The sequence below is a fragment of the Formica exsecta genome, unplaced genomic scaffold, assembly GCF_003651465.1.
Source record: "Formica exsecta isolate Colony F162 unplaced genomic scaffold, ASM365146v1 scaffold288, whole genome shotgun sequence".
NCBI lineage: Eukaryota > Metazoa > Arthropoda > Insecta > Hymenoptera > Formicidae > Formica > Formica exsecta.
Window position 1 is genome coordinate 10717 of NW_021850142.1, and position 23362 is coordinate 34078.

At 34.6% G+C, this 23362-nt stretch overlaps 2 protein-coding genes across 2 annotated transcripts in view; both read right to left on the bottom strand.

Moving 5' to 3' along the window:
* The window catches only part of LOC115237294 (mastermind-like protein 2), a 26699-nt gene extending 7264 nt beyond the window's left edge, over positions 1-19435 (bottom strand). The window contains exons 1-3 of the mRNA XM_029810233.1: positions 19244-19435; positions 5907-6459; positions 1508-1833 (exon numbers count right to left, since the gene is read on the bottom strand). Of these exons, the coding sequence (XP_029666093.1) occupies positions 1508-1833; positions 5907-6459; positions 19244-19327 (963 nt within the window). The 5' untranslated portion in view covers positions 19328-19435. The remainder of the gene's footprint in view (positions 1-1507; positions 1834-5906; positions 6460-19243) is intronic.
* Positions 10020-14440, bottom strand: LOC115237293 (WD repeat-containing protein 48-like). Its single transcript, XM_029810232.1, has 12 exons — positions 14033-14440; positions 13367-13583; positions 13063-13275; positions 12689-12984; positions 12406-12591; positions 12005-12322; positions 11828-11930; positions 11586-11751; positions 11328-11519; positions 11004-11250; positions 10813-10929; positions 10020-10731 (listed from the first exon to the last, which is right to left on the bottom strand). The coding sequence occupies exons 1-11, from the start codon at positions 14078-14080 to the stop codon at positions 10867-10869; spliced, it is 2049 nt and encodes a 682-aa protein (XP_029666092.1). The 5' UTR covers positions 14081-14440; the 3' UTR covers positions 10020-10731; positions 10813-10866.
* Positions 19436-23362: the final 3927 nt, after the last annotated feature.

Sequence of the window (23362 nt, forward strand, 5' to 3'; positions counted from 1 at the left end):
ACACGATATTTCTTTTTTAATAGAAGTTCAAAGTTTTTAGCCCCAAAAAAATCGATATCGAAGTAAGAATCGAATCGTCGTGCACTTTTTCTGTATAGAGCATCTGTTTCGGTAAATGCAACATTCCATTCTGTACATATTAGAAAGTATATCATATTAGTTTTGATCAGCCGGAATATACAACCGCCGTATTTGTTACTTTCCTTGTGTTGGGGCAAAACCGGGTACTTACACATCTCATGTAATGAAAAGAGGAAGAACTGTTATCCTGACTTTGTCTCCCTACAAAAAACAGTTGGAAACGAAAACTAACACTCAGAAAAAGAAACCACTAAAAAAAAAAGCTTTTTGAGACCCCTAAAGTTAAAAAGTTAAATAAGGAAGTTCTGCAGCAATGTCGAACAAGAGAATATCTTTATTTGTGATTTTGGTCAATAGAATACATCTCTATATTGTATTTTGATTAAAATAAATTTAGATTTTGTAATTACACGGTGTTTTGCATATTTTCAAATGGGTACCCGGTTTGACCCTACCGGTAGGACAAAACCGGGTACTTTGACTTCTCCACGAAGTCTTGTTATTCTTGGTAATAAAAAATTTTTTTTCAACAACTAGCCTTATTTTCTCATAATTTAAGGTTCACTAAAGACTACTAACGGTCGGCAAAATCTTTTTTACTCTCAGGTTTTTTGTAGGAAGACAAATCCAAAAAGGTACCCGGTTTTACCCTACTTTCCCTTATATAAATTTTACAATAACAGTCTAGAATATAAAATTATTATTACATAATACTTATGTCCTCAAATGTGAGTGGATTTATTTAGATTATTATTCTTATTGTTAGTGGATCATGTAACCTATTTATTACAAACGCATGCACATGTTTTATAATATTTTAAATTTTTACATTCATCAATATTTATTGTGGGGTAAGATGCCACATTTTTGTCGGGGAAAGATGACAGTTCTAGCATCTTATCACGGCATGCAGATATCGACATCAAGTTACTTTCTGTGAAATCTAATCGCAAAAGTTAGTATTATACAATTTAGTATAATTACAACTATGCTGATTATTACGTAAGGCATATTTTTAAAATTTATCTTGATTAATTCAAAAATATAGCGTAAAGAAATGACTCTATGCATCTCTCTATCGTTTCGTCGCTTATACTAAACGCGATCAGCTGAGTAGATTAATGATACTCTTTATCGAAAAACTTAAAAATTATGGAGCGGTGGCATTTTATCCAGTTGTTTAGCATCTTACCTACATTTAAGAGAATTTTTGTTGTTGTTACTATTAAAATAATAAAAGAATTAGACTTGTTTAATTATAACCAAATACAAATATAATGACGATACTGTCCATTTGGTTCAATTTTCTTTTGCTCATAATTAATAATTACAAAAATATTGCCTTTCAAAGTTAAGTACGGCATCTTCCCTCGAGTTACCCTATAGAAGCCTGTGGTGCGAACAGAGAACAAGGGATTTCACTTACCTGTTCTCGCGGAGAACCATGGAGGCGTTTGTTGAGCTCGCGCACGGAGAGTGACACCAGGAGATCATCGTCCATGAGTTCGTCCTGAGGATTCGAGCCATTGCAATTGGAGTACAGGCCATTGGTCACACGATGAGCCGGATTGCGTCCACTAGCGCCGCAGGAACTCACGGAACAGACACTTAATGGTCTGCCCGGTTGCAACGGTATCCCTTGCATGCTATCCTCCATTCCCTGCATCACACCCCCACTCGTAGGAAGCATTCCTCCTCCTGCGCTTGGACCGCTGTAATACTCCAGATGATTCGACATCGCCAGGTATCCACCTATGCCAAAGATATGAGCGTGATAATGAAGGATATAGAAAAATTCGCCAGAAAAGGTAACGAAAATACCAACATGTATGAAATGTAACAAGACGCTAGTTCCAAATCGTTTATTACAGATACGTAATTTTTGTTCTTTCCAAGCAACACACTGCTGCTATATTCCTGATCTATTTTTTTTAATTTCAAACAATTTTCTTTTTATGTATAATACTGTACACTTTACTTAGTCAAAAGCGAGACTTTAAGTAACATTTTTTGAAAATTTTTTAAAAGTTTAATATGAAAACTATAGTCTCAAGATTATTTTATATAAGTATATAAGAGAGATACGAGGACTGACAATTAAGTTCGTAGAAAATATTTATTACAATTACAGAACACACTTATTCGTTATTTAATACACGGTCCTCTTTAAAATAGTCCCTTCCTAAAGCAATGCACTTGGTCCAATGTTTTTTCTATTGCAGGAAGCAATCTTCAAAATCATTCTCCGTGAGGCTGTTTAGAACACGCGTCAACTATTCCATCTCCGCTCGTGACCTCCAATGACGATCCTTCATGTCTTTCTTGATCTTGGAGAATAGAAAAAAAACGGAAGAAGTCAGATCGGGTCCCCTCTGACTTTTTTCTATTCCCCAAAATCAAGAAAGACATGAAGGATCGTCATTGGAGGTCACGAGCGGAGGTGGAATGGATGACGCGTGTTCTAAACAGTCTCACGGAGAATGATTTTGAAGACTGCTTCCTGCAATGGGAAAAACGTTGGACCAAGTGCATTGCTTTAGGAGGGGACTATTTTGAAAAGAACTATGTATCAAATAACGAATCAGTCCAATGTTTTTTCCATTGCAGAAAGCAGTCTTCAAAATCATTCTCCGTGAGGCTGTTTAGAGCACGCGTCATTCATTCCACCTCCGCTCGTGACCCCCAATGACGATATTTCACGCCTTTCTTGATTTTGGGAAATAGAAAAAAGTCAGGGAGACCCGATCTGACCTCCTCCGATTTTTTTTCTATTCCCTAAGATCAAGAAAGATATGAAGGATCGTCATTAGGGGTCACAAGCGGAGGTGGAATAATTGACGCGTGTTCTAAACAGCCTCACGGAGAATGATTTTGAAGACTGCTTCCTGCAATAGAAAAAACATTGGACCAAGTGCATTGCTTTAGGAAGAGACTATTTTAAAAGAAACCGTCTATTAGATAACGAATAAATGTGTTCTGTAATTGTAATAAATATTTTCTGCGAACTTAATTGTCAGTCCTCGTATATAATGTTAAAATTAATAGAAGAAAACATTAAATTGAGATTAAGTATCGATTTATTAGAAATATAACAATTCACTCTTTAAAAAATAATTTTTACAAAGGTATGTAACATTAATGAGTCGAAAATATCGAAGTTCTGTCGAAAGTATCAAAGTTTATTGTTGCCTCCTATTCTTTTGCCTGTACTTACTTCGTGAGTAGCTGTCATCATCGAGGTGATTCTGTCATCAAGATGACAAAATTATATTTGACAAAAAAATTAATAGCAATGATTTTATCTATTTAATGTTTACAAGTTTAATATGCTGTTGTTGAAAAACGAAGAAAATTATAATTCACTTTTTTTGAGTTTAATAATAAATATGTTATATTGTATTATTATAAAAATTGCGTATATTTGGACAGCTTAAATTTTTAGGGGCTTAATAATGAATAACTTTATGTGATTTTATTCATTAAATATAAATTCTTGATTTTTCAAAGACAAGATCTGATATAAAATTTGTATCTAATCTTGTCTTTGAAATACGATAGAAATCGTAATACGCCTACTTTGATAGAAATCGTAATACGCTTGAATGATTAATTTAAACTATATGTATAATTCGCAGATTGAATGTGGCATATATTATGTTTGTATCCATCAGTATATAATCATATATGTGTCGGCAAAGACATTTCTTTTTTTAATTTTGCAGTTTTTTAATTAGAATTTATTAAATAATATATATGGCACTATAAAAAATATAATGTGCATGTAATACGCACTTTGTAATATTCCAGTATATTAAAGCTCCTGTCTCTTCACTGCAGTCATATTGGATTATGACGTCAGAAGTAAGAAATCATATTAATTTTTTTTTTAATGCGATCACTTGTATTCGATTAATAAAATACATCGTAAACTACTTGTTTTATTATCCTGTATTAATAAATAATTGTATAACTCATCTGCATTTTTTTGTCCTACATTTTCAGCAAGAGCGGTCCTTATGTTAATTTTGACCAAGATTTATAGTTATTTAATAATTCACGAAGCAAAAAGAAAGTTTTCGATGTATTTTGCTAATCTATATTACCAAACACGAGTGTTCGAAGAAAATTCATATGATTTCTCGCTTGTGGTGTCATAATTCAATATGATATCAATAAGAAATCAGGACTCTTTGAATCAATAGTTCTGAAATTCTATCATTGAGCTGTATGAAGATGTGTCTGGCAAAAAAGCAAAATTTTCGCAATACGAGTCATCATCAAGAAGAATAGTTGAGTCAGTTTTTTCAGAGAAAATTATGACTATTATTTTCATTGTTGTTATTGTATTATTATAGTTCTATTTGGATTAAATATTATTAGTATGTTTTTATAAAAGTGTTTTTTCATTCGAGCGCGTAAACGCGAATAATGAGAATGTTGCGAGAAATTTATGAGCGTAGTACTACCGTTTCATTTATTAGCAACGTTTTAAATGCGAGAATATATTTACAAACATGCTATATTGCGATGCATGTATATAAAATATATAAAAAAATTTAATTTAGCAATTTATTATCAAAATACGAAAATTATTTCAGTATCACAAAAATACTCAGATACTATCTTTTACCTTTAATTAAAATATTCCTTGTAAGCAACCCTTGTAATTATTTATCTTTATCAGATTATTTACATCTTATTTAAGATCTTCTTAAAAAATTATTGATTTTATGTATAATTGAATATCAAAAAGTATTAGACAAATTAAATCAATTTATCCGTAAAATGTATTAATTTTCACTATTAATTATACTCATTAGATATTTTATCGTACATTTGGCATCCTTTTAATAAAAACATAAATATCTATCCTAATACAGAACCGATTTTCTGGTAATACAGAATTGATTTCCTTGTTCTGTAAAAGTTACATATGAGAGATCTTAAAGAATTCTGCTCGAATTATTTGCTTCAATCTAAAAACGAGATTAAGAAATATTCCTGTAGGATAACTACACAAATTTAAAGCATCTAAATTAACAATTTATAAATTTTTTAATTCACACTATATTTTATTTATCTTAAGAATAAAAAAATCGTAAATACATATTCTTTGAATTATAAACATTTTCGTACACAATAAAACATTTAATATTACATGCTGACATAACATAGTGCATGAATAATCTATCAGTTTATTCATAAATGATTCGATTTGAGGATTAAGATAGCGTTTATTAATGCTAGGAATTTCCGAATGACCGACAGTTTGTAAGAGGTTGATGTAAAACCTACATTTATAAAAAAATAATTATTTTCTAATATTCAATTTCTATCATTCAATAATTTTTTTAACTCTTAATATTTTTTTTAACTTTAATAAAAACAATTTTTATTGTAATATCATCTTTCTATGCAATTGCCCTAAACAAAAATGTTCTTATAAAACCCTTCACAATGACAGAGTATATGAGCGCAAAAATAACGAACGTAATCTCCGTAACTCGGCGAAAAATGTTTGTAAACTTCCTATCTATGATAGTATAAGATCACAATTACACAAATATTAAAACAACGAACGTTGTAACGAAAATGTTACTTTTGGCGATTTTATACAATCTTACTCTAACTGATTGATCTACTGCTAAAATCGCTTAAAAGGCTGCACTATTTCACTAGGATACTAGGAAATATGGAACAAATGGTAAACGGAAACAGTTTAATAATTTTGTTTGTAATCATTGTAATAACTAATCGTAAATAAATAATATTCAAAAATATATAATTTATTGTTATATTTTATTTATTTACATAATGGTACTCACCCGCATGCCTGGTTGGACGCGGTAGATGCTGCAGCTCTTGGAAATGATGATGTGCCGGCGCGGCTGACCAGGACTCATGATGGGGTTCCGGGGTTTGTTCTTGAGGACAGTGAGGTCTCAGGTCCAGCGGCTCTTGCCTCAAAGATTGCGTCAGCCAGCCCATGCCGCCCGTGCTCACTTGTATCTCATCCTGGACCAGCGCCGCCGGCGGCTGCTGCAGCTGCAGCAATATGCCCCCGCGATCGCGGGGATCGCGCGCATCCCGGTCGCCGCGGTGGAGCTGCAGCGGCGGCGGCGAGGCTGAGACGGGCGGCGTGTCCGGCGGCGTTCCCGGATGCGACAGCGTGGTGAGGTGCGCCGCGGCGACCGGCGGTGCCTTCACCAGAACTCCGTGCTGTACCTGAATGTGGGGCTGACCATACAATGGATGCGGCTGCTCCAATTCGTGCGCGGGTGGTGTCAGCGGTGCCAGGGTCAGACTCTGCGACTGCATCTGCCCAGGGAGCTGCACCACGCTACTGTTAACCATCACCGTTGGCGAATCCATTCGCACCTGCGAAGCAGAAATGCATCGACGTCTCGATATTATAATTACTCATACAGTACAGAACATTACAGTAATATTGCTGCAATATTACTGTATAAATATTATATAAATTGCTGCTATGTGGGTAGATTCAATCGCGAGATCCAAATTCTGATTTTTCGTATTCTTGCATATACTGTGCATTATTTCCATGTCAAGTATGTGATGAAAAATTCCGTAAGTATTTACATCGCGATTGAAATCTTTTGTGTAAATATTAAATATTATAAAAATATATATTAAATATATGTATTAAATACAATATATATATATATATATATATATATATATATATATATATATACCCTCTCACGAGCGTTGGCACAATCTTTACCGGACACCCTGTATATTAAATATAAAAATACATTAAATATTGAAACCTTTAATTTTCAAATAAATTATATACAATAATATATTGTTAATAAAAATATAGGAGAAAAAAGAGTAAGACGAAGTTGGTAAGATAAATCGCTCATTTTTTCGAGATGATAACAATAAATAATGAGAACCAATGCCCAACTCATTAGAGGCTTTTGATAATAATAAATAATTTTTTATAGTTTAAGTTCAATTTGTGAAGGAAAATAGATAATGCAATAAGAAATGTGTTTTTGATGTAACCATATGTAACTTTTAGATGTTTGTTAAATTGTTATAAAGAATGACATAATTGTAATAAATACTTTCGCTATCTTTATAAAATCATCGTTTACTATAGTTGATAAACTGAAGAAACGCGTGTAATAAGATATTAATATTTACCATTTTTCACATTGTAACATTTTAATGAGATGGATAAATATGGTGACGGTTGGGGATAAAATAACGAATGTCGTAAAATATGTCATACGATACAGTTGTTCTATAGACCTGAATAAAATTATTTAGCATAATCTATAAAGATTTCGAAAATAAATAGTATAACTGAGAATATTGGTTTTCCAATAATATATTTAAATATATGTATTATATATAAACAAAGCAGCATTGATTTATCATTTTTATAAATCAAAGTATCGTTTGCGATGACAATAATTGTGAAAGATTTTTATCTTGCTTGAAGCACTCAACGATGAAAACATTCAACATTACAAGTAAATAAAAAAGAATCCATTCTTTTTCAATTCTTTGCTCCACTTTATTTCATATGCTTTAATGCGGAAGAACAAAATGAAAAACGAATATTACAACAATAAAATTTTATGTAATTTTGTTACTTAATCGAATTTAAATCTGGAGGCCCTTAAAATAAATTATAATTACATAAAAAATAATATATATCATTTAATATATTAACGTATACTAATGCTCAGAATTTTCAAGTAATCGAACAATTCAAACGATCCGAAAATTTCAAGATCAAAATCTTAAATTAATCAGATTGCTCGAATCTAAAGATTTATTTAAACAGTTTGAATTGTCTTTAGACAATATATTGCGCAAAGTTAAACGATGTATTATAGATGGAGAACACAGATAATTAGGAGCTGTTTACTTTTTACAATAAGTATTAATTTTATTAAAATTTTTTTAAGATCCAGACTAATCAAACAACTGATTCTTCGATTCGAAATATAAAATATATCATTGGCTCCGTTCAAACTGTCTGTTACTTGAATCTCGAACTTTTTACTTTCAACTGTTCAAACAATTTAATCATACATATGGTTCAAATCTTTTATCTAAAATTTAGTAATAGTATTCTGATCAAAAGCAAAATTTGTTTAATTACATATGTCTTTTCTGATAAAGATCATCACACACACAATAAAATCATCAATGAATAAATGGATTTATATCTTGATTGATATATCTTCATTGCGTGTATCACTTAATACTTTCGTAAGAAAATATAATAGAACGTCAATGAAACGATATCGGGTATATCATTATCTTTCTGACCGCACTCTTTTGCGAAAGACAATCACGTATGTTAATCTCACTTGTAAAACCGCGATATAATTGGTTTATACATAACAGATAATATTTCGCTCATTTGCGACGCGTATGTACAATCTGTGAATGATAATCTAATTCTAATGTGTAACACAACATCTCTCTTATCCGGATAGTGAAATTATACAGAATGTCCCATCTAACGAACAATATTTCCTTTATAATTTTTCCTTTTTAGAATTAGAACTATTCTTAGAGAAAACATCGAAGAAAATTATTGTCTGTCGCAAACTTTTTCAATCTTTAATGCAAAAAATATCATTACAATTAATCTAAAAATTATAAATCTGTTAAAATAAAGTTCATTCAAGATATTTAATAGAAAAATAAGATTTTATTATCTGTTTGCATATATGTAAAGTTCAATTCCTTAAAATTTTTTTTTTTTTTTTATGTTTAATATACTTAAGTTTCACTTTTATCCTTCTTTTTTATAAGATAAATGTAAGCCATTATTCAAGTATATTTAATTAATATGTATATATAAGTAAGCGATACTAATTGTATTTTACATATCTAGATGTAGCGAAGAATATACAAAAAAAAAATTTTATATTTATATTATTTTATATATTTTTATTATACAGAGTGTCTATAAAATCTGTCCCCACCCCCTATATTTTGGAAACGGCTCAAAATTATGAAAAACCGTGAAATACGTGTTCAATTATTTCGAGGGGCTCCTCTTTTAAGGTGGTTGGAGGAGTTGTCTCTCCAAGGATGTGCCCCAGGAAAACCCCCACCCAAAAACTTCAAATGGATCCCTCCATATTGTAGTATATCATTTGAAAGGGCATAAGAAAAGAAAATTTTTGGCGCAAACCGGAGATTGATACTTTGATCCGTTCAGGAGTTATTTAGAGTCAAAGTTCGAAAAGGCCAATTTTCAAAAAATCGTTACTCCCATTTGGAAAATCCTAAAAAAACATTCAAGGTATGAAAGTGTTCGTCTTTTTAAGTCCTTTCCATAAAAAAATTCAGATTTGACCTTGGTTTTTTTTTAAAAGGGTACACAAAAAACTGTTAAACTCAAGATGATGCCAAAATTTTTTTTTCAAAAACCTACGATTTGCGCCAAAAAATTTCTTTTTATGCCCTTTTAAATGATATACTACAATATAGGGGGTTTTATTTGAAATTTTTGAGTTGGGGTCTCCCTGGGGCATCCGCTTAGGGAAGCAATTCCCCCATCCCCCTTAAAAGAGTAGTCCCACGAAATTATCGAACACGTATGTTGCGGTTTTTCATAATTTTGAGCCGTTTCCGAAATATAGGAAGTGGAGACAGACTTTATATTAGACAATATTGTATGTGTTGTATTGTGTATACGTATTTTATTTATAGAGGGAAGCAACCCCCTTAAAAGAGTAGTCCCACGAAATTATCGAACACGTATGTTGCGGTTTTTCATAATTTTGAGCCGTTTCCGAAATATCCGAAATATAGACAGACTTTATAGACATTCTGTATTTTATATTATGACAATATTGTATGTGTTGTATTGTGTATACGTATTTTATTTATAGCAAATAAATTATGGTAATAAATTATATATATATATATATATATATATATATGTATATATATATTTCTCTCTTTTCTTCGCTCTCTAATGTAACAAGGCAGGTGTGGAGTATACATTTTGCATGCATGTAACAAAACATTATACAATTTCTCTCATGCCTTCAATAAATATTCAATACTTTTATTACAATACTAAAACAAGACAATCCTATGTATTGATTATGGGAGGAAAGTTTAGCTAAACTAGAATTAATAAAGAAAATTTGAGAAGCATTTGTGAGAGGATCACCTGGATCCTATTAGACCTAATAAAACCAACAATTTTTTCGGCCATGCGGTCTATCCCCTTTCTTTTTATTTTATTATTATTTTTTGCATTTGTGCTATACGCTTTCTTATTGATACTTCTGATGGGAAGACGATAAGTGGCTGACAACAAGCACTTTAAATTCTAGATCCAGGTACAAAAAACATGCTATTCTCAAGCAGATTAATCGAGAGTAATGCTCCATTGTGTGAATTTGGCCGCGGGATGCAGGTGTGTATAAAAGTGAGCAATTTATACATTAATACTTCCACACATTATTGCCTTTGAACTTCACGTATTATATTCTAATACTCCAAATATGCCTCGCTCTCTTTCGCTCCTGCCTCGACTTCGCATGAAACATTTGTTAAATCCAGGTGATCGTTTCCTAAGGAAAAAGTGGCACAAGGTACCATATTCTGCAAGTAGCCCACTATGTATTTTCCATTATTCTGAAATTAATCAATTTTGTTGCAGTTTTTATTCAGAATTGATGAAAAAAAGGGAAATATGCAGAATATGCAATATCTTACCATGGTATAAAACCAGGCACACTGTAAAGACTCGCGATGCAATGTTAATTCTAACTATTTAACAGGGCGATAATGAAGTGTTAAATCTGTCGAACTTTTCCAGATGAAATGTCTAACCTGAAAAGCCATCAAACATATGTAAAACCTTTTTTCAACACAATAACAAAAGCTGTTTCGAACTTTATACACACCGTTCTCAAATCCATTGAAGGATCCAAAACCTGATCGTTACATAGCAGTTCGACTTTTTCCTCGGCCAGTGAAGAATTATCAGCATTAGAATCTGTATTTGTTCTATCGCCCGCCGGTGATCCACTTGAAACAGTATTTCCACCTCCAGCTACCGAACCTGAATCGCTTCCTGCACCGAGCACTTTATCGTAAACATGCTCCGCCACTTTACGCACTTGTATAAAATCATTTGCAATTAAACGGTCCCTTAAAAAAAAAATAACATGTAAGATTATTCAATCATGTTAAGATATGATTTTAAGATTTAACAATGTGACACGTACTTCTTCAAACTTTTTACACCTGAAGAAGCATGTGGAAGAAGATAGAAAGGTATTTTAATGAATTGTGGAAGATTCTTGTCCACAACGATATTCACTACCCATGGTGGTACAGTTTCATTCAATAGGACACCTTCGGTTTCTCCTGCAGCATCTCGAACTAATAATCGGTAGATAGTTCTACCTCCCACTTCACTGAAAAGTAAAAAAAAGATATGATAAATTTATTTAATAAAATGTTTTTTAACAGTCTCTGCATACCTGAAAATGACAGGTGTATGACTAGGTACTGAGAAGTATGGATTTCCTCCATTTGTATGTATGGGACCGTTTCCGTCATTGCCATTACCTTCATTCTCGTCGTCAACGTGCAATGGCCTCCACCAATGTTCAAGTAACGCTTGTAACAAAAGGTTTCCATAATTCACTAAAACATTGAGAAAACATTACAAATCTCTAGATTTAATACCACGAATATTATTGATGAATAAACAATTGATCACCTTTCTGATCTACAGCATCATTCTCTGCTAGACCAGTCTCTTTGGCAGAAACCCATGCAGAGAAACAATCATTTTCGTCTTGCCCTAAGTGTATAGTTAACATCTGCAATAATTGAGAATATTTAAAACTTAGATTCAAGCCTGAAAAGCAGTTTGATCCAACAAAGAAATACATACTCCTGTTTTGAGATCAACATTAAACCAGTTTGGAACATACACCACTTTATTTCTTTTTTTACACTCCTGATCGAAATCGACTCTGCCTAAATCTTCCACTTTACACGCCTTCAATACATCATATAATGCAACATTCTCTTCTGTATCTTTTGTTAAAACGTGTCTTTTATCATTTAATATGTGATAATGTCTTATGGCAGGACCTCCTAATATCTTTTGTGCAGGTTCAGTATTTCTTAAAATGTTGCTCGATACATTACTGGCAGAATCACAATAATCTCCAAGTCCTAATTCTTGCCAATCTTTCTGACTTATGGACTGAAATATATAACAAAAAATATAGTTTTTTTTATGCATTCTCTCTTTTTATACAAATTTGTTACTGTAGTATAAAACTTTACCCAATTATTAATAGTTGATTCGCTGGTTGCAACCCAAATACTAGATTGATCTGGCGTCATAGCCATTTTGAGTATAGGCGCTTTTTCCTCACAAATAACTGTATATCTCTCTGCATAACTTAATTCTGTCATCACTACTCTCTTATCCCTGCCTCCAGATATTACATGACTAAAATTATCTGTTGCCTAAAATACATTAGATTTTCAATATAATAAAGTATACACAACAATATTAATTTTATTTGCATAACAATTCTATTGATAACTTTGTATATATAATTACCAATAACGCCCATACTCCTTCCTTATGAACTCTGAACGTTTGCACGCATCTTTGTTGACCAAGTGACCATAATTTGATAGTGCCATCGGAACTTGCCGATAAGCACTGCGTACCATCCCTATTCAGGACTAATGCTTTAATATTGTCTGTGTGACCACGAAGTTTCATGAGTTTGGTACAAAATCGTGGATCCCATACACGAAGAACTTTCTCTGTGCTGCCACTCACGATAATCGTGCCAGTCTGGTTCATGGCAAGGCTATATATGGAATCTCTGTTTCCACTCAGGGATGATGCTACAATGCAGTTTAATATGTTAATTACATGTAAAAGAGACAAAGCGCAGTACTGAATATATGATTGCAAGTACATACTTGTCACTGTGTTATTACTCGCAGTAAGAGCAGTCAACGTATTGACATCCCACAGAAATATCGACTTGTCTAGACCCGCACTAGCAACTTGCTCTCTATCTTTGGCATATGCTAATGCTTTGACATAGTCTTTATGTGTGCGCAGTGTTGACATACAAAAACCTTTATGCGCATTCCATACCTTAACAGTTGTGTCGGAACTTGCAGATATAACTGTACAGATATTAATAATGATTGAGAAATTGGCATGTAAGAGATTAAGAATTTTATAATAATATTAAAGACTTTAGAAGCGTGTACATACGATTTTTGCCACCGCAACATAGCACTATATCATTGACCCAATCTGTATGGTGTTCCATAGATTGAATATATGGTTCTTTCATATTTCTACAATTCCATATCCTTATGATGCTATCTCTACCAGCAGAGTATAGCCTATGCAGAACTGGATCATATTGTAAGGAATTAACACCGGCTCTGTGCTGCTTCTCTACCTCGTCTCTTATAACCATAGAAACCTTTAAGAAAAATTAATTGTGAATTAATATATAGCTCTTTTCTTGTCTTCATAATTTAAATTTTATCATCGGTATCAATGTATCGAATAAGTATAATCATACTTCAACAATGTGTAAACTCCAATTTCTTTACAATATTTGATTCGGATATCTCGAGAGAAATAAAATCAACAAATGTATATGCATTGGATTAAATTCCAAGAAATGAAAAATAAATTTCACAATAAATTTACAAGCGCTATTTTGTACCGGAAACTAACGATTATCTTGTTTAGATGCAACGCGTTATCGTATAATCCTACAAATTAACCGTGACAGGCACTCTAGTTTCCACCCGTCACCGTGGAAACGATTACGATGCCGACTATCCTCGGCACCGATGCTCGCCAGAGGATCGGCAAATTCCTCGTCTTATCATCGGGAGGAGAGAATCTGTCGATCTGTCGTACCTGTACTTTCTTACGGGCGCTCTGCCCGCCCGTCTTGTGAGCTGCCATTATGTCCGGGATTGTTTTATCCAGCGGATCACGGCGATCCTGCGTCGGGATCGGGATGGAAGTGCGTTTCACGGCGTACGTATGTTATACGATTCAAGCTGCGACGACAGTTCCACGTTGCGCTCGATCGTTACGTTGCACTCGCGGCGTCATTCCGTTAATGGTTCGTTAGCACTGTCGTTGTGCGTGTTGCCGATGCCGATCTCACTGCCGGGATGCACGCGTGCGGCAAACGTCGTCGCGCGGCATCCTCATCATCATCATCGTCGTCGTCGTCGTCGTCGCCGTTGTCGCCGTCGTCGTTACCGTCATGATGCACCGAACTCTGATATTGGAACGCGCAGTTGCGTTCAAAAACTTGTTGAGAGAGAAAGAGAGATGGTCCAAGAGGTAGCGCTATTTCTCTCGGTATAGTTCGCAATTCCTCCGCTATTTTGAATAATTTTATCTTCCTTGAATTCTTCCACGCTATATATGTAGAATAACATATATAAAAGATTTATATTCGTTTTTTGCTTGTGCAATTACTGCTAGATTATATTTTATAATGAATTCTTGTATTAAAATCCTCGCATACCGGAGTCTCGTAGCAATAGATTTTTTATACTGATGTTATTTATTTAACGCGATCACACGCAGTTACAAATAAAATTATCAGTATATTTATTTGTTTTTCTGTACTTTAGCCATTGATTATTTCTGATAGGCTTTGATATATCTTTGATAGCCTTTGATATTTTATACGATAATCTTTTTCATATCTTGAAAGAAAAATTTACTATTTTAAAAAACACTAAAAATGGACATAGTATGAAAAGGGATTTTTAGATACGCGCTAGTTTTCTAGTTACTCCGAAATGAATCGGATATCTGTGTGTGGATAATAATTTGGTATCCAGCTAATATTTATAATAAATCGATACTCGGATAATACCCGAAAAAATCCGATAATACCAAACATGTTAAAATTTCGAAAAATATGTAAATATATACAGCGGAATTCAATCGCGCGAAAGAACAACCGCGTGAGAACACGACAGCTAGTGCGCGCATGCGCGCGCGCCATCTCCATATGTGTACGCATATGTATGTATGTAGCTAGCATACGAGATATATGTGTGGATTTGCTGTGCACTGCTGTGCGAACGAGAACGAGTGCGAAGGAGTTGGGAGGTGCGGAGTAAAAGTTGATTGAGCGCTGCCAGGAGGCTGCCCTCGATGGATTCGCGTCGTTCGTCGTGTCGTTTACGTCCGCCATCACCAGTTAACCTATCGATACTCGTTTAACGCTCGCGCCGCCACCCCCGTTTACGAGACCCACAACCCACAACCGCGTTTCGCCCTTCGCGATTCTAACCTAAGATATCGCCCACACACGACGGCCGCCGCACGCGAAAGAGAGAGACACGAATGCCATGCTCCTTTGATAGAGACAACACGTCGTCGTCGTCGTCGACACGGACGGACTCTACATCGGCGCGCATCGCCGGAGACGTCGTCGATAGACCGATAAAGGCCCCGACGACCGGGAACGGCGTTCGTCCTAAGTATAGACCCCAGTTTTACAGATATACATACACATACCTGCCTCTCTTGGCCAGTGTCGCAGCTTGTCGTAAATTCGTATCGCGCGGATATGTGGGGTGTGGCTGCCGGTTTGTTGTTCTTTGTTTGCAATATTTTAAGCTTGTACGACGCAGACCATTCAAGAGGTTAGGGTAAATCCTCGTGGCGATAACGATAATTGTCATCCGATGGATTGTAACCTATATCCTAATCGTGTATGCGAATTTATTCCCTTTTTTTTCTTTTTCCTTTTCATATTTTTTGACAATTTCGCAATTTCACGCAACCTTTCGTGATACAACTGTAAGCAGCAACACGCTGCATTTCCGTTAAAATCGCGCTGTTGAAATTATGATTGATTACACATTATGTACGAGAAATGTATATCAAACAAAAGTAAATAAACAAATCAATAAAGATTTGTTTGGTATGTCTCAATTATACTCATATATTTAATACTTTTATTTATAGGTGCAGTTACTATACCCATAAACCTAATACTATCGCTGCGTATAGTAATGTCTGTCCCTTCTTCGTCCTCCAACAATATATCTGACAATAATAAACTAGGCGGCGCTAGTCCTAGTCCAATTGAAGGTATCGAGGGAATACCAGGACCTAGTTCCTTGGATCCTATGCATTCAATATTGCCGCAAGACGAAGAATCTGAGGATTATGGAGATGACGAAGATGAGGGCGATGAAGAGAGTAGCGAAGGAGAAAGTGAAGTAAGCTAATTATATATATATTTGTTTGTTTATAACATCCCTTTTTGATGAATATTAAAATATATAGAGATAACCATTTCAATCATACTCCAATTAACTTAACTGACTATTCAATTAATAGAATTGCCTGCAGCAAAATTTCTAATATATAATTCGTCGTTTCTCTAATTTAATTTTTCTTCCCATGCAATTAAGTTAATTGGAATTTGATGAAAGTATTTCTTAATTTATATGACTAAATGTTGCAACTTGGCTTTTATTTAAAATTTTTTTCAAGTAAATTACAAAACTGAACTACAAATTTAATAATGTTTCAATAATTAATGCTCTATTAATTATATCATTAGATTAGCGACAGTGGATTGTTCTGCGATACCGAATGTACAGCCGAAGTTGAGAGCAACAATGGTCAATCACCTGTATCGCAATCTCAAATGGTTATCCCTGTACAATGTCCAATGTTGCCTACTAACATGTCATCAGATGTTATCCAGCCTCAAAGAAAGCGAAAGAGTGAAACAGATTGTTGTTTACCATGTAAAAAACTTAATCCAGAGGAAAAGTCTCATACTATGTAAGCATTGTATTTTTTATCTTACAAAATACTGTTTGACATGAATTTTAATACTTCTCTTTCTCAGGTCTGCAAGAAAATTAGATGATAAAGGTAAACATGTGAGATGTGTCATTCCTACAAAGGATAACCCTCCTCCAGAATTGAGTAGTTGGCTTTTGCAATTTCAGGTATATGGCTTATGTATTTATAAAGTACTAAAGTAATAATAATAAATCTATATAGTATATATTGATAAGACTCTACAAAATGTAATAGTAAACTTTCTTAAAAATCAAGTAAAAATGATGTTTGTTACAGAGATGGTCAAACGCGGAGAGAATGTTAGCAATAGACGAATTAATAGACAGATGCGAGCCTACACAGGTGCGTCACATGATGCAGGTGATAGAGCCTCAATTTCAGCGAGATTTTATATCGCTCCTGCCGAAAGAGTTAGCGCTATCGGTGTTGGCGTTCCTAGAGCCGAAGGATCTTCTAAGAGCGGCGCAGACCTGTCGAAACTGGCGATTCCTAGCCGACGACAATCTACTGTGGAAAGAAAAGTGCAAGGCGGCCGGCATAGAAGACTTGAAGGATCTGCCACCGCTGAAACGCAAAAACTGCCGTAACGGCAGTCACTCGTCGCCATGGAAACAGGCTTATATGCGACAGCATAATATTAAAATGAACTGGAGAACAAAACCGATCCGTACACCGAAAGTGTTGAAGGGTCATGACGATCATGTTATTACATGTTTACAGTTCTCCGGCAACCGGATAGTTAGTGGTTCCGATGACAATACTCTTAAAGTGTGGTCTGCCGCGACAGGCAAGGTAATTAATTGTAAAGATGAGTACAAATTATGAAAATTCAGCTATTTTGCTAGTGATAGAGAAAGAAAAAAATGAATGTTAAGTATCATGCAATATCGTATTTTCTCGATGTTTCAGTGTTTACGGACATTAGTCGGACATACCGGTGGCGTGTGGTCTTCGCAGATGTCCGGCACGATCGTTATCAGTGGTAGTACGGATCGTACTTTAAAAGTATGGAACGCGGAGACTGGCCATTGTATTCATACTTTATATGGTCATACGTCGACGGTGAGATGTATGCATCTGCACGGTAACAAAGTCGTCAGTGGTAGTAGGGACGCGACGCTAAGAGTGTGGCAAGTGGACACGGGGGAGTGCTTACATGTGCTCGTGGGGCACCTAGCGGCGGTCAGATGTGTGCAATATGATGGAAAGTTGGTGGTCAGTGGTGCCTACGACTACATGGTCAAAGTTTGGAATCCTGAGCGCGAGGAGTGCCTTCATACCTTACAAGGACATACTAACCGCGTTTATTCCCTCCAAGTAAGTGTACTGTTTTACTTTTTTTTAATTTTCGTGCTTGTTGCCTCGCCATTGAAGCCGTTCCTGTTTGCCGTTTTTCTTCGTTAGTTCGACGGTGTGCACGTTGTTAGCGGATCGTTGGAGTTTCGCATTATTTGTCTTCTTTCTAAAGTTGCTTTAAAATTAAATTATTTTAATCTGCATTTCAAACTTATATAGAAAATTCTTTTAAAAAATTATGTATTTACTTAAATTTACGTATTTATATAGAAAAAAATCTCGAGGAAAAAAAACAAAAAACAGAAATGCATTATTTTCGACATGTAACGTAATTAAAATTAATTTAAAGATTTATAATTTCTTAATGGAAATGTTATCACATACATATACACACGAGCACATAAATTAGAATTTGGTTTTAAAATTAATAATCTCATTTTTAACATGTTAAAAAATATAAGATTCTCGTCATCTTGGAATTTGATTATTCTCTGTAAATAAATATAAAGTATTTTGCAATTATCATGTAAAACCACAAAAAAATTAATATAAAAACATGTAATTTATAAACATTTATAAAAAAGAGTGCAATTACACATTGCAAATATATTATGTAATTTTACTTAAATACATTTTTTACATGGAATATTTAAAAAAATTTATTTTCATAAAAATATCATATAATTCAAAATAATCATATAATTTAAAAAAATGCAATTATATTCTACAAATGTATCACTTTTGGGAAAAAGTAAGGTCATAAGAGGTTAGTCATCATTTAAAACGTTCATTTTTTTTCTACTACTTCTCTCTATGCTAAACTGTGGGAAGAAATAAAGATTTACTCTGTGTGCAGTATTAGATTGATATATGCAATCGAATCAAATATTTTCCTGCCCTCTTAAATCAAAAAGTAATTTCACAGAGGAGTGGGTGATCAAGATATTTTCATAAACGTTTTTATGGGACGCTCACCTCTCGTTTGACGTCAGCGGGATCTAGATGATCGAGAACAAACTCCTGCACGTATTCTCTCGCTAGATGGTCCTCAGCTTCCATCTTAACCTCGTCGACCTCTACTTCCACTTCCTCTACCGCGTCAGTCGCGGTCGCATACGTGAGCGTCTCCTGGCTGCCGCCACCGTCACCGCCGCCGCCGCCGCCGCCGTCGCCGTTGCCGTCGCCGTCGCCGTCGCCGTCACCGCCGCCGCCACCGCCTCCACCGTCGCCGCCACCACCTCCGCCACTACCCGAGCAACTTGTGATCGTCGTTTGTTGTGTTGAGACTACTTTTTTTTATCGAATATCCCGCTAAAGAGAAAACCAGACAAATGACGTGCGTAGATCAGCAACGCCACGTGAGTAGCAAATGCGAGACTCCAAGTTCCGATGAGATTTTTTTGAAGCTTATCACTGAAGAGAGACTCGAATACTAATTATTGATAAATTCACCAAGAGCAATGAGTTGTGATTTGTCAATGTATGCTCTTAGCTTCTTGTTCCTTTTTTATTTCAGTTTTGCTACTAATTATGCTCGTGTTCGTTTCGGAACTTGCCTTTAATTTCGGTTCAAATGCCATATTTTTGCGATTATAAGATCCTTTTACATATGGTATATTTGTCTAAGAAATACGCAAATCGGTTGCGCAGGCTTGGACGGCAATAGATTAAATAACTTGGCGAGGGATCCTCCTCTCAAAAAGAGATAATGACGTTGTAACAACTTGCTTTTCGTAAGTCAAGTAAAAGATTAATCGTTCTTCCGGAATCCCACAATAAAGCAAAGTCAAAATAGATTACGATAGATATGAAGCAATATTATGTACGAAGTCGTTGGCATGTGCCTCAATTAATTAAAAGATATCTCTTCGTGTAAGAAAAGAAAATTTGACTCGAAAAGAAGGATCTCACTTGTTTATTCTCACGATATTTCTATTCTGTTTTATCATATTCACTTTACAACACTGAACATTGATCTTCTCACATTAACCACAATATCAGTTGTCGATATCCATCCGCAAACGCACTGACACTTGAACACTTTTTCCCGCTAAAAAGCGAGTTTTCAGCGGTCTTTTCGTCTTGCAGTCTTATCCGCGACTATCGTGTCTTTGCGATCAATCGTAAATCCTGATTTTTTTCCCCCAAACCGCTCGACAAAATCGAGAAATATGTACATAATCTCCTAATTAGCGAAACATCGCTAAATCGAACGCCGTTGATTCCACCCTCCAAAATCGATTCGTGGATCGAACAATCTCTTCTCCTCCGTCGATCCCACGCATATACACTATACTTCTTTTTTATTTTTACGCTTTTAGAATGAAATCAGCAAAAACGCGATTGACGGACTGAGAGAGAAAGAGATGAGGAAAAAGAAAAAGACGCGCTTAAGAAGGAGAAAAAGTGATCGCGTGACAGACGGCAGTAGATACGCCGTCGGAGTGATGACTGGCCAGCCGTATTGCCGGGAGTAAACGCAGGTCGTGTCTTCGCGCGCAGGACAATCACGTGACGTCACACGCGGTAGGCGTGGTCGTCTGCTATTCGGTGCCTCTGACGCGCTCGATGATTGGCGCGTCCCGGATGGCGCCGCCATTTGTATGCTCCGCCCATATACCCCCCACCAAACCGACGTAAATCTCTTTTGATCGCGCGCCGCGCAGATCCGGTCATCCGAGGTGCCCATTAATTTCTAAAGTGATTATTATAATTTTTCAGTTTGGGCTCGGATCGCGTGTAAGTTCTACTTCCCTCGCGCCTCTATCCCCCCTTCTTTCTCGTCGCTCCTCTTACTTCTTCCTCTCTTTCGTGAGCCGCCGCCGATATTGCTCCGACAAAGCCGCGTTCCCTCCTTTCGTCTGCTCTTATAGAACACGCCGTATATATTTTGCGGTTATTTTCACTTCTTTTCTTCTGAATTTCAATTTACCGGCGGTCGGTACGGATGACGGTTTTATCTGACAATCGCGATCTCCCAATCTAAATGAGGCAAGATTTTCCGCACGGACACCACGGCGGACGAAGATACGGAGGTTACAGGGTGTCGCATCTATGATGCGTCGTTCTCGTCTGAGAGAAGGAAGGAGACAAGTGTGAAATAAATACTTGCCGCGGGTATCTGATCGCTGATTAAAGAGAGAAAAAGAAAGAGAAAGAGAGAGAGAGAGAGAGATATTGGCCCGCGTTTTTGAATTTCTGGCTCTCGAAATTGAAAGCTTGTCTCAACGAAATTGATCGCCGCGCGATTTATTTCATATTTATGTGAATCATCTTTGACACAGTTAACGTGATGACCTTGTTCCTCATCAGACACGTGAATACATATCGATACTTTTATTTTGACAATACAAATGTATACCATATAACAACCTTTATCTAACACAATATAATCTAACTTCAGATTTATTTAAGAAAGCATGTTTTTAATAAAATGATGATGTGAAATGAGTTCTATGCTGTATATATATGACAATGATATTTCCATTGCTTATATTTCAATAAACATTAGTTTTAGAAAGTGTTTAATTAAGAATATCTTGTTATTTTATTATAAGTACTTTTCTTATAAATACTCTTTCTTATGCTAAAAATTTGTAATCTTTTTTCTAAAATATCTTTGTGTAGACATATTTTAATGCGTATGTTGCGTATGAAATAAAGAACATAAATTTGTGCAAACAACAAACATCCATTATTGTTATAATTTCTACAAAATAATGTAATTGTGCAACTGTTTTATGATTTATATTTATTTCCTACATTTAATGATAAGTATATCATAGAAAAAATAAATATAAATCATAATATTTCTTAAAAGAAATTAATTTCTGTTTCAATGAATGAATAAGCAGTAACAACCAATCCATTGATGATACATTCAATTTTTTATTTTATCCATTATAAAAAGATAAACATATTTTTAACATCTCATATATTTCAATTTAGGATTTCTTTAAAAAAAACTTCACCTATAGAATCAACAGAAAAAAATGTAGTTCTGTATTCTATTTAGTTTCTTAAAGTTTAATTCATGAAAAAGCTTCCTTTTTCAATCTCTCATAATTCAAAAATTATTGGCGCCTCAACATTTTTATTAAAAAAAATTCTCTATAACTTAATTAAAATATTTGTTTTAAAAAAATAATGCGTGAAAAGTGAGGCGACTCTACATAGATTATTATTTTTTGTATAATAATCGATTTTTCAAGAGAAAGAAACTTCAACGAGTCGATGAAGCTTGATCTTAGGCTTTAAGGTCTATCTCTTCTTTAACCAAACATATAGCAAGATAACTTCAACAAGATAGAATCTCGTCATCGACAGGATCATCACTCAGGAGCATCGTCGCCCAGTAAAAACTCGAAATAGCGACGAGCAAGTGACAATGGGTTTGGCCATTTCGTTGAGCGCAAGGAATTTGTCGACGCTGCAGTTCAACATCCTCCGTCCACCGTTTCCTTCTCCGTTTTACCATCGCCATTTATTCGCGCTCGATATATGCTACTCGATTTCTTAGTGTAACAAGTGTCGGAAATTTTCCACTCGCCGAGAGTGCACTAGTTGCACGAAATATAGCGCTCGACAGCCACCTGCCCATACAATACGCGCACTTTTTAAAATTATTAAAACTTGATCAATGCAAAACAGATTGTTGTATTTAAATAAAAGCGAAATAAAAGCAAAATATTACACACAATTTTTATGTTTTAAATATTTGAATACTAATAAAAAAAATTTTTAAATGCACATTTTATACAATCTACAGTTTAAAAAAAAAAAATTTACTTATATTTATTTAAATTTAAATTTTACGCAAATTTTAAGTTGCATAAAAAGAAAGACTTAAGACCAAAATAAGATATAAAAACATTTGCATGCTCGAATCGCATTATATGTATATAAGATGCAGCTGTAAATTATAATAATAAATTATTTGCAACTAAATAATCAACTAAATAATAAAAAAACGGTTACATGCGTTATGTATATATTTAACACATTATTATAATATATGGCAATACAAAGTTTCATAAAAAAAATCACAAATATCAAAAGAGATATTTACGATTCTTTATATTAAAACTATAATTT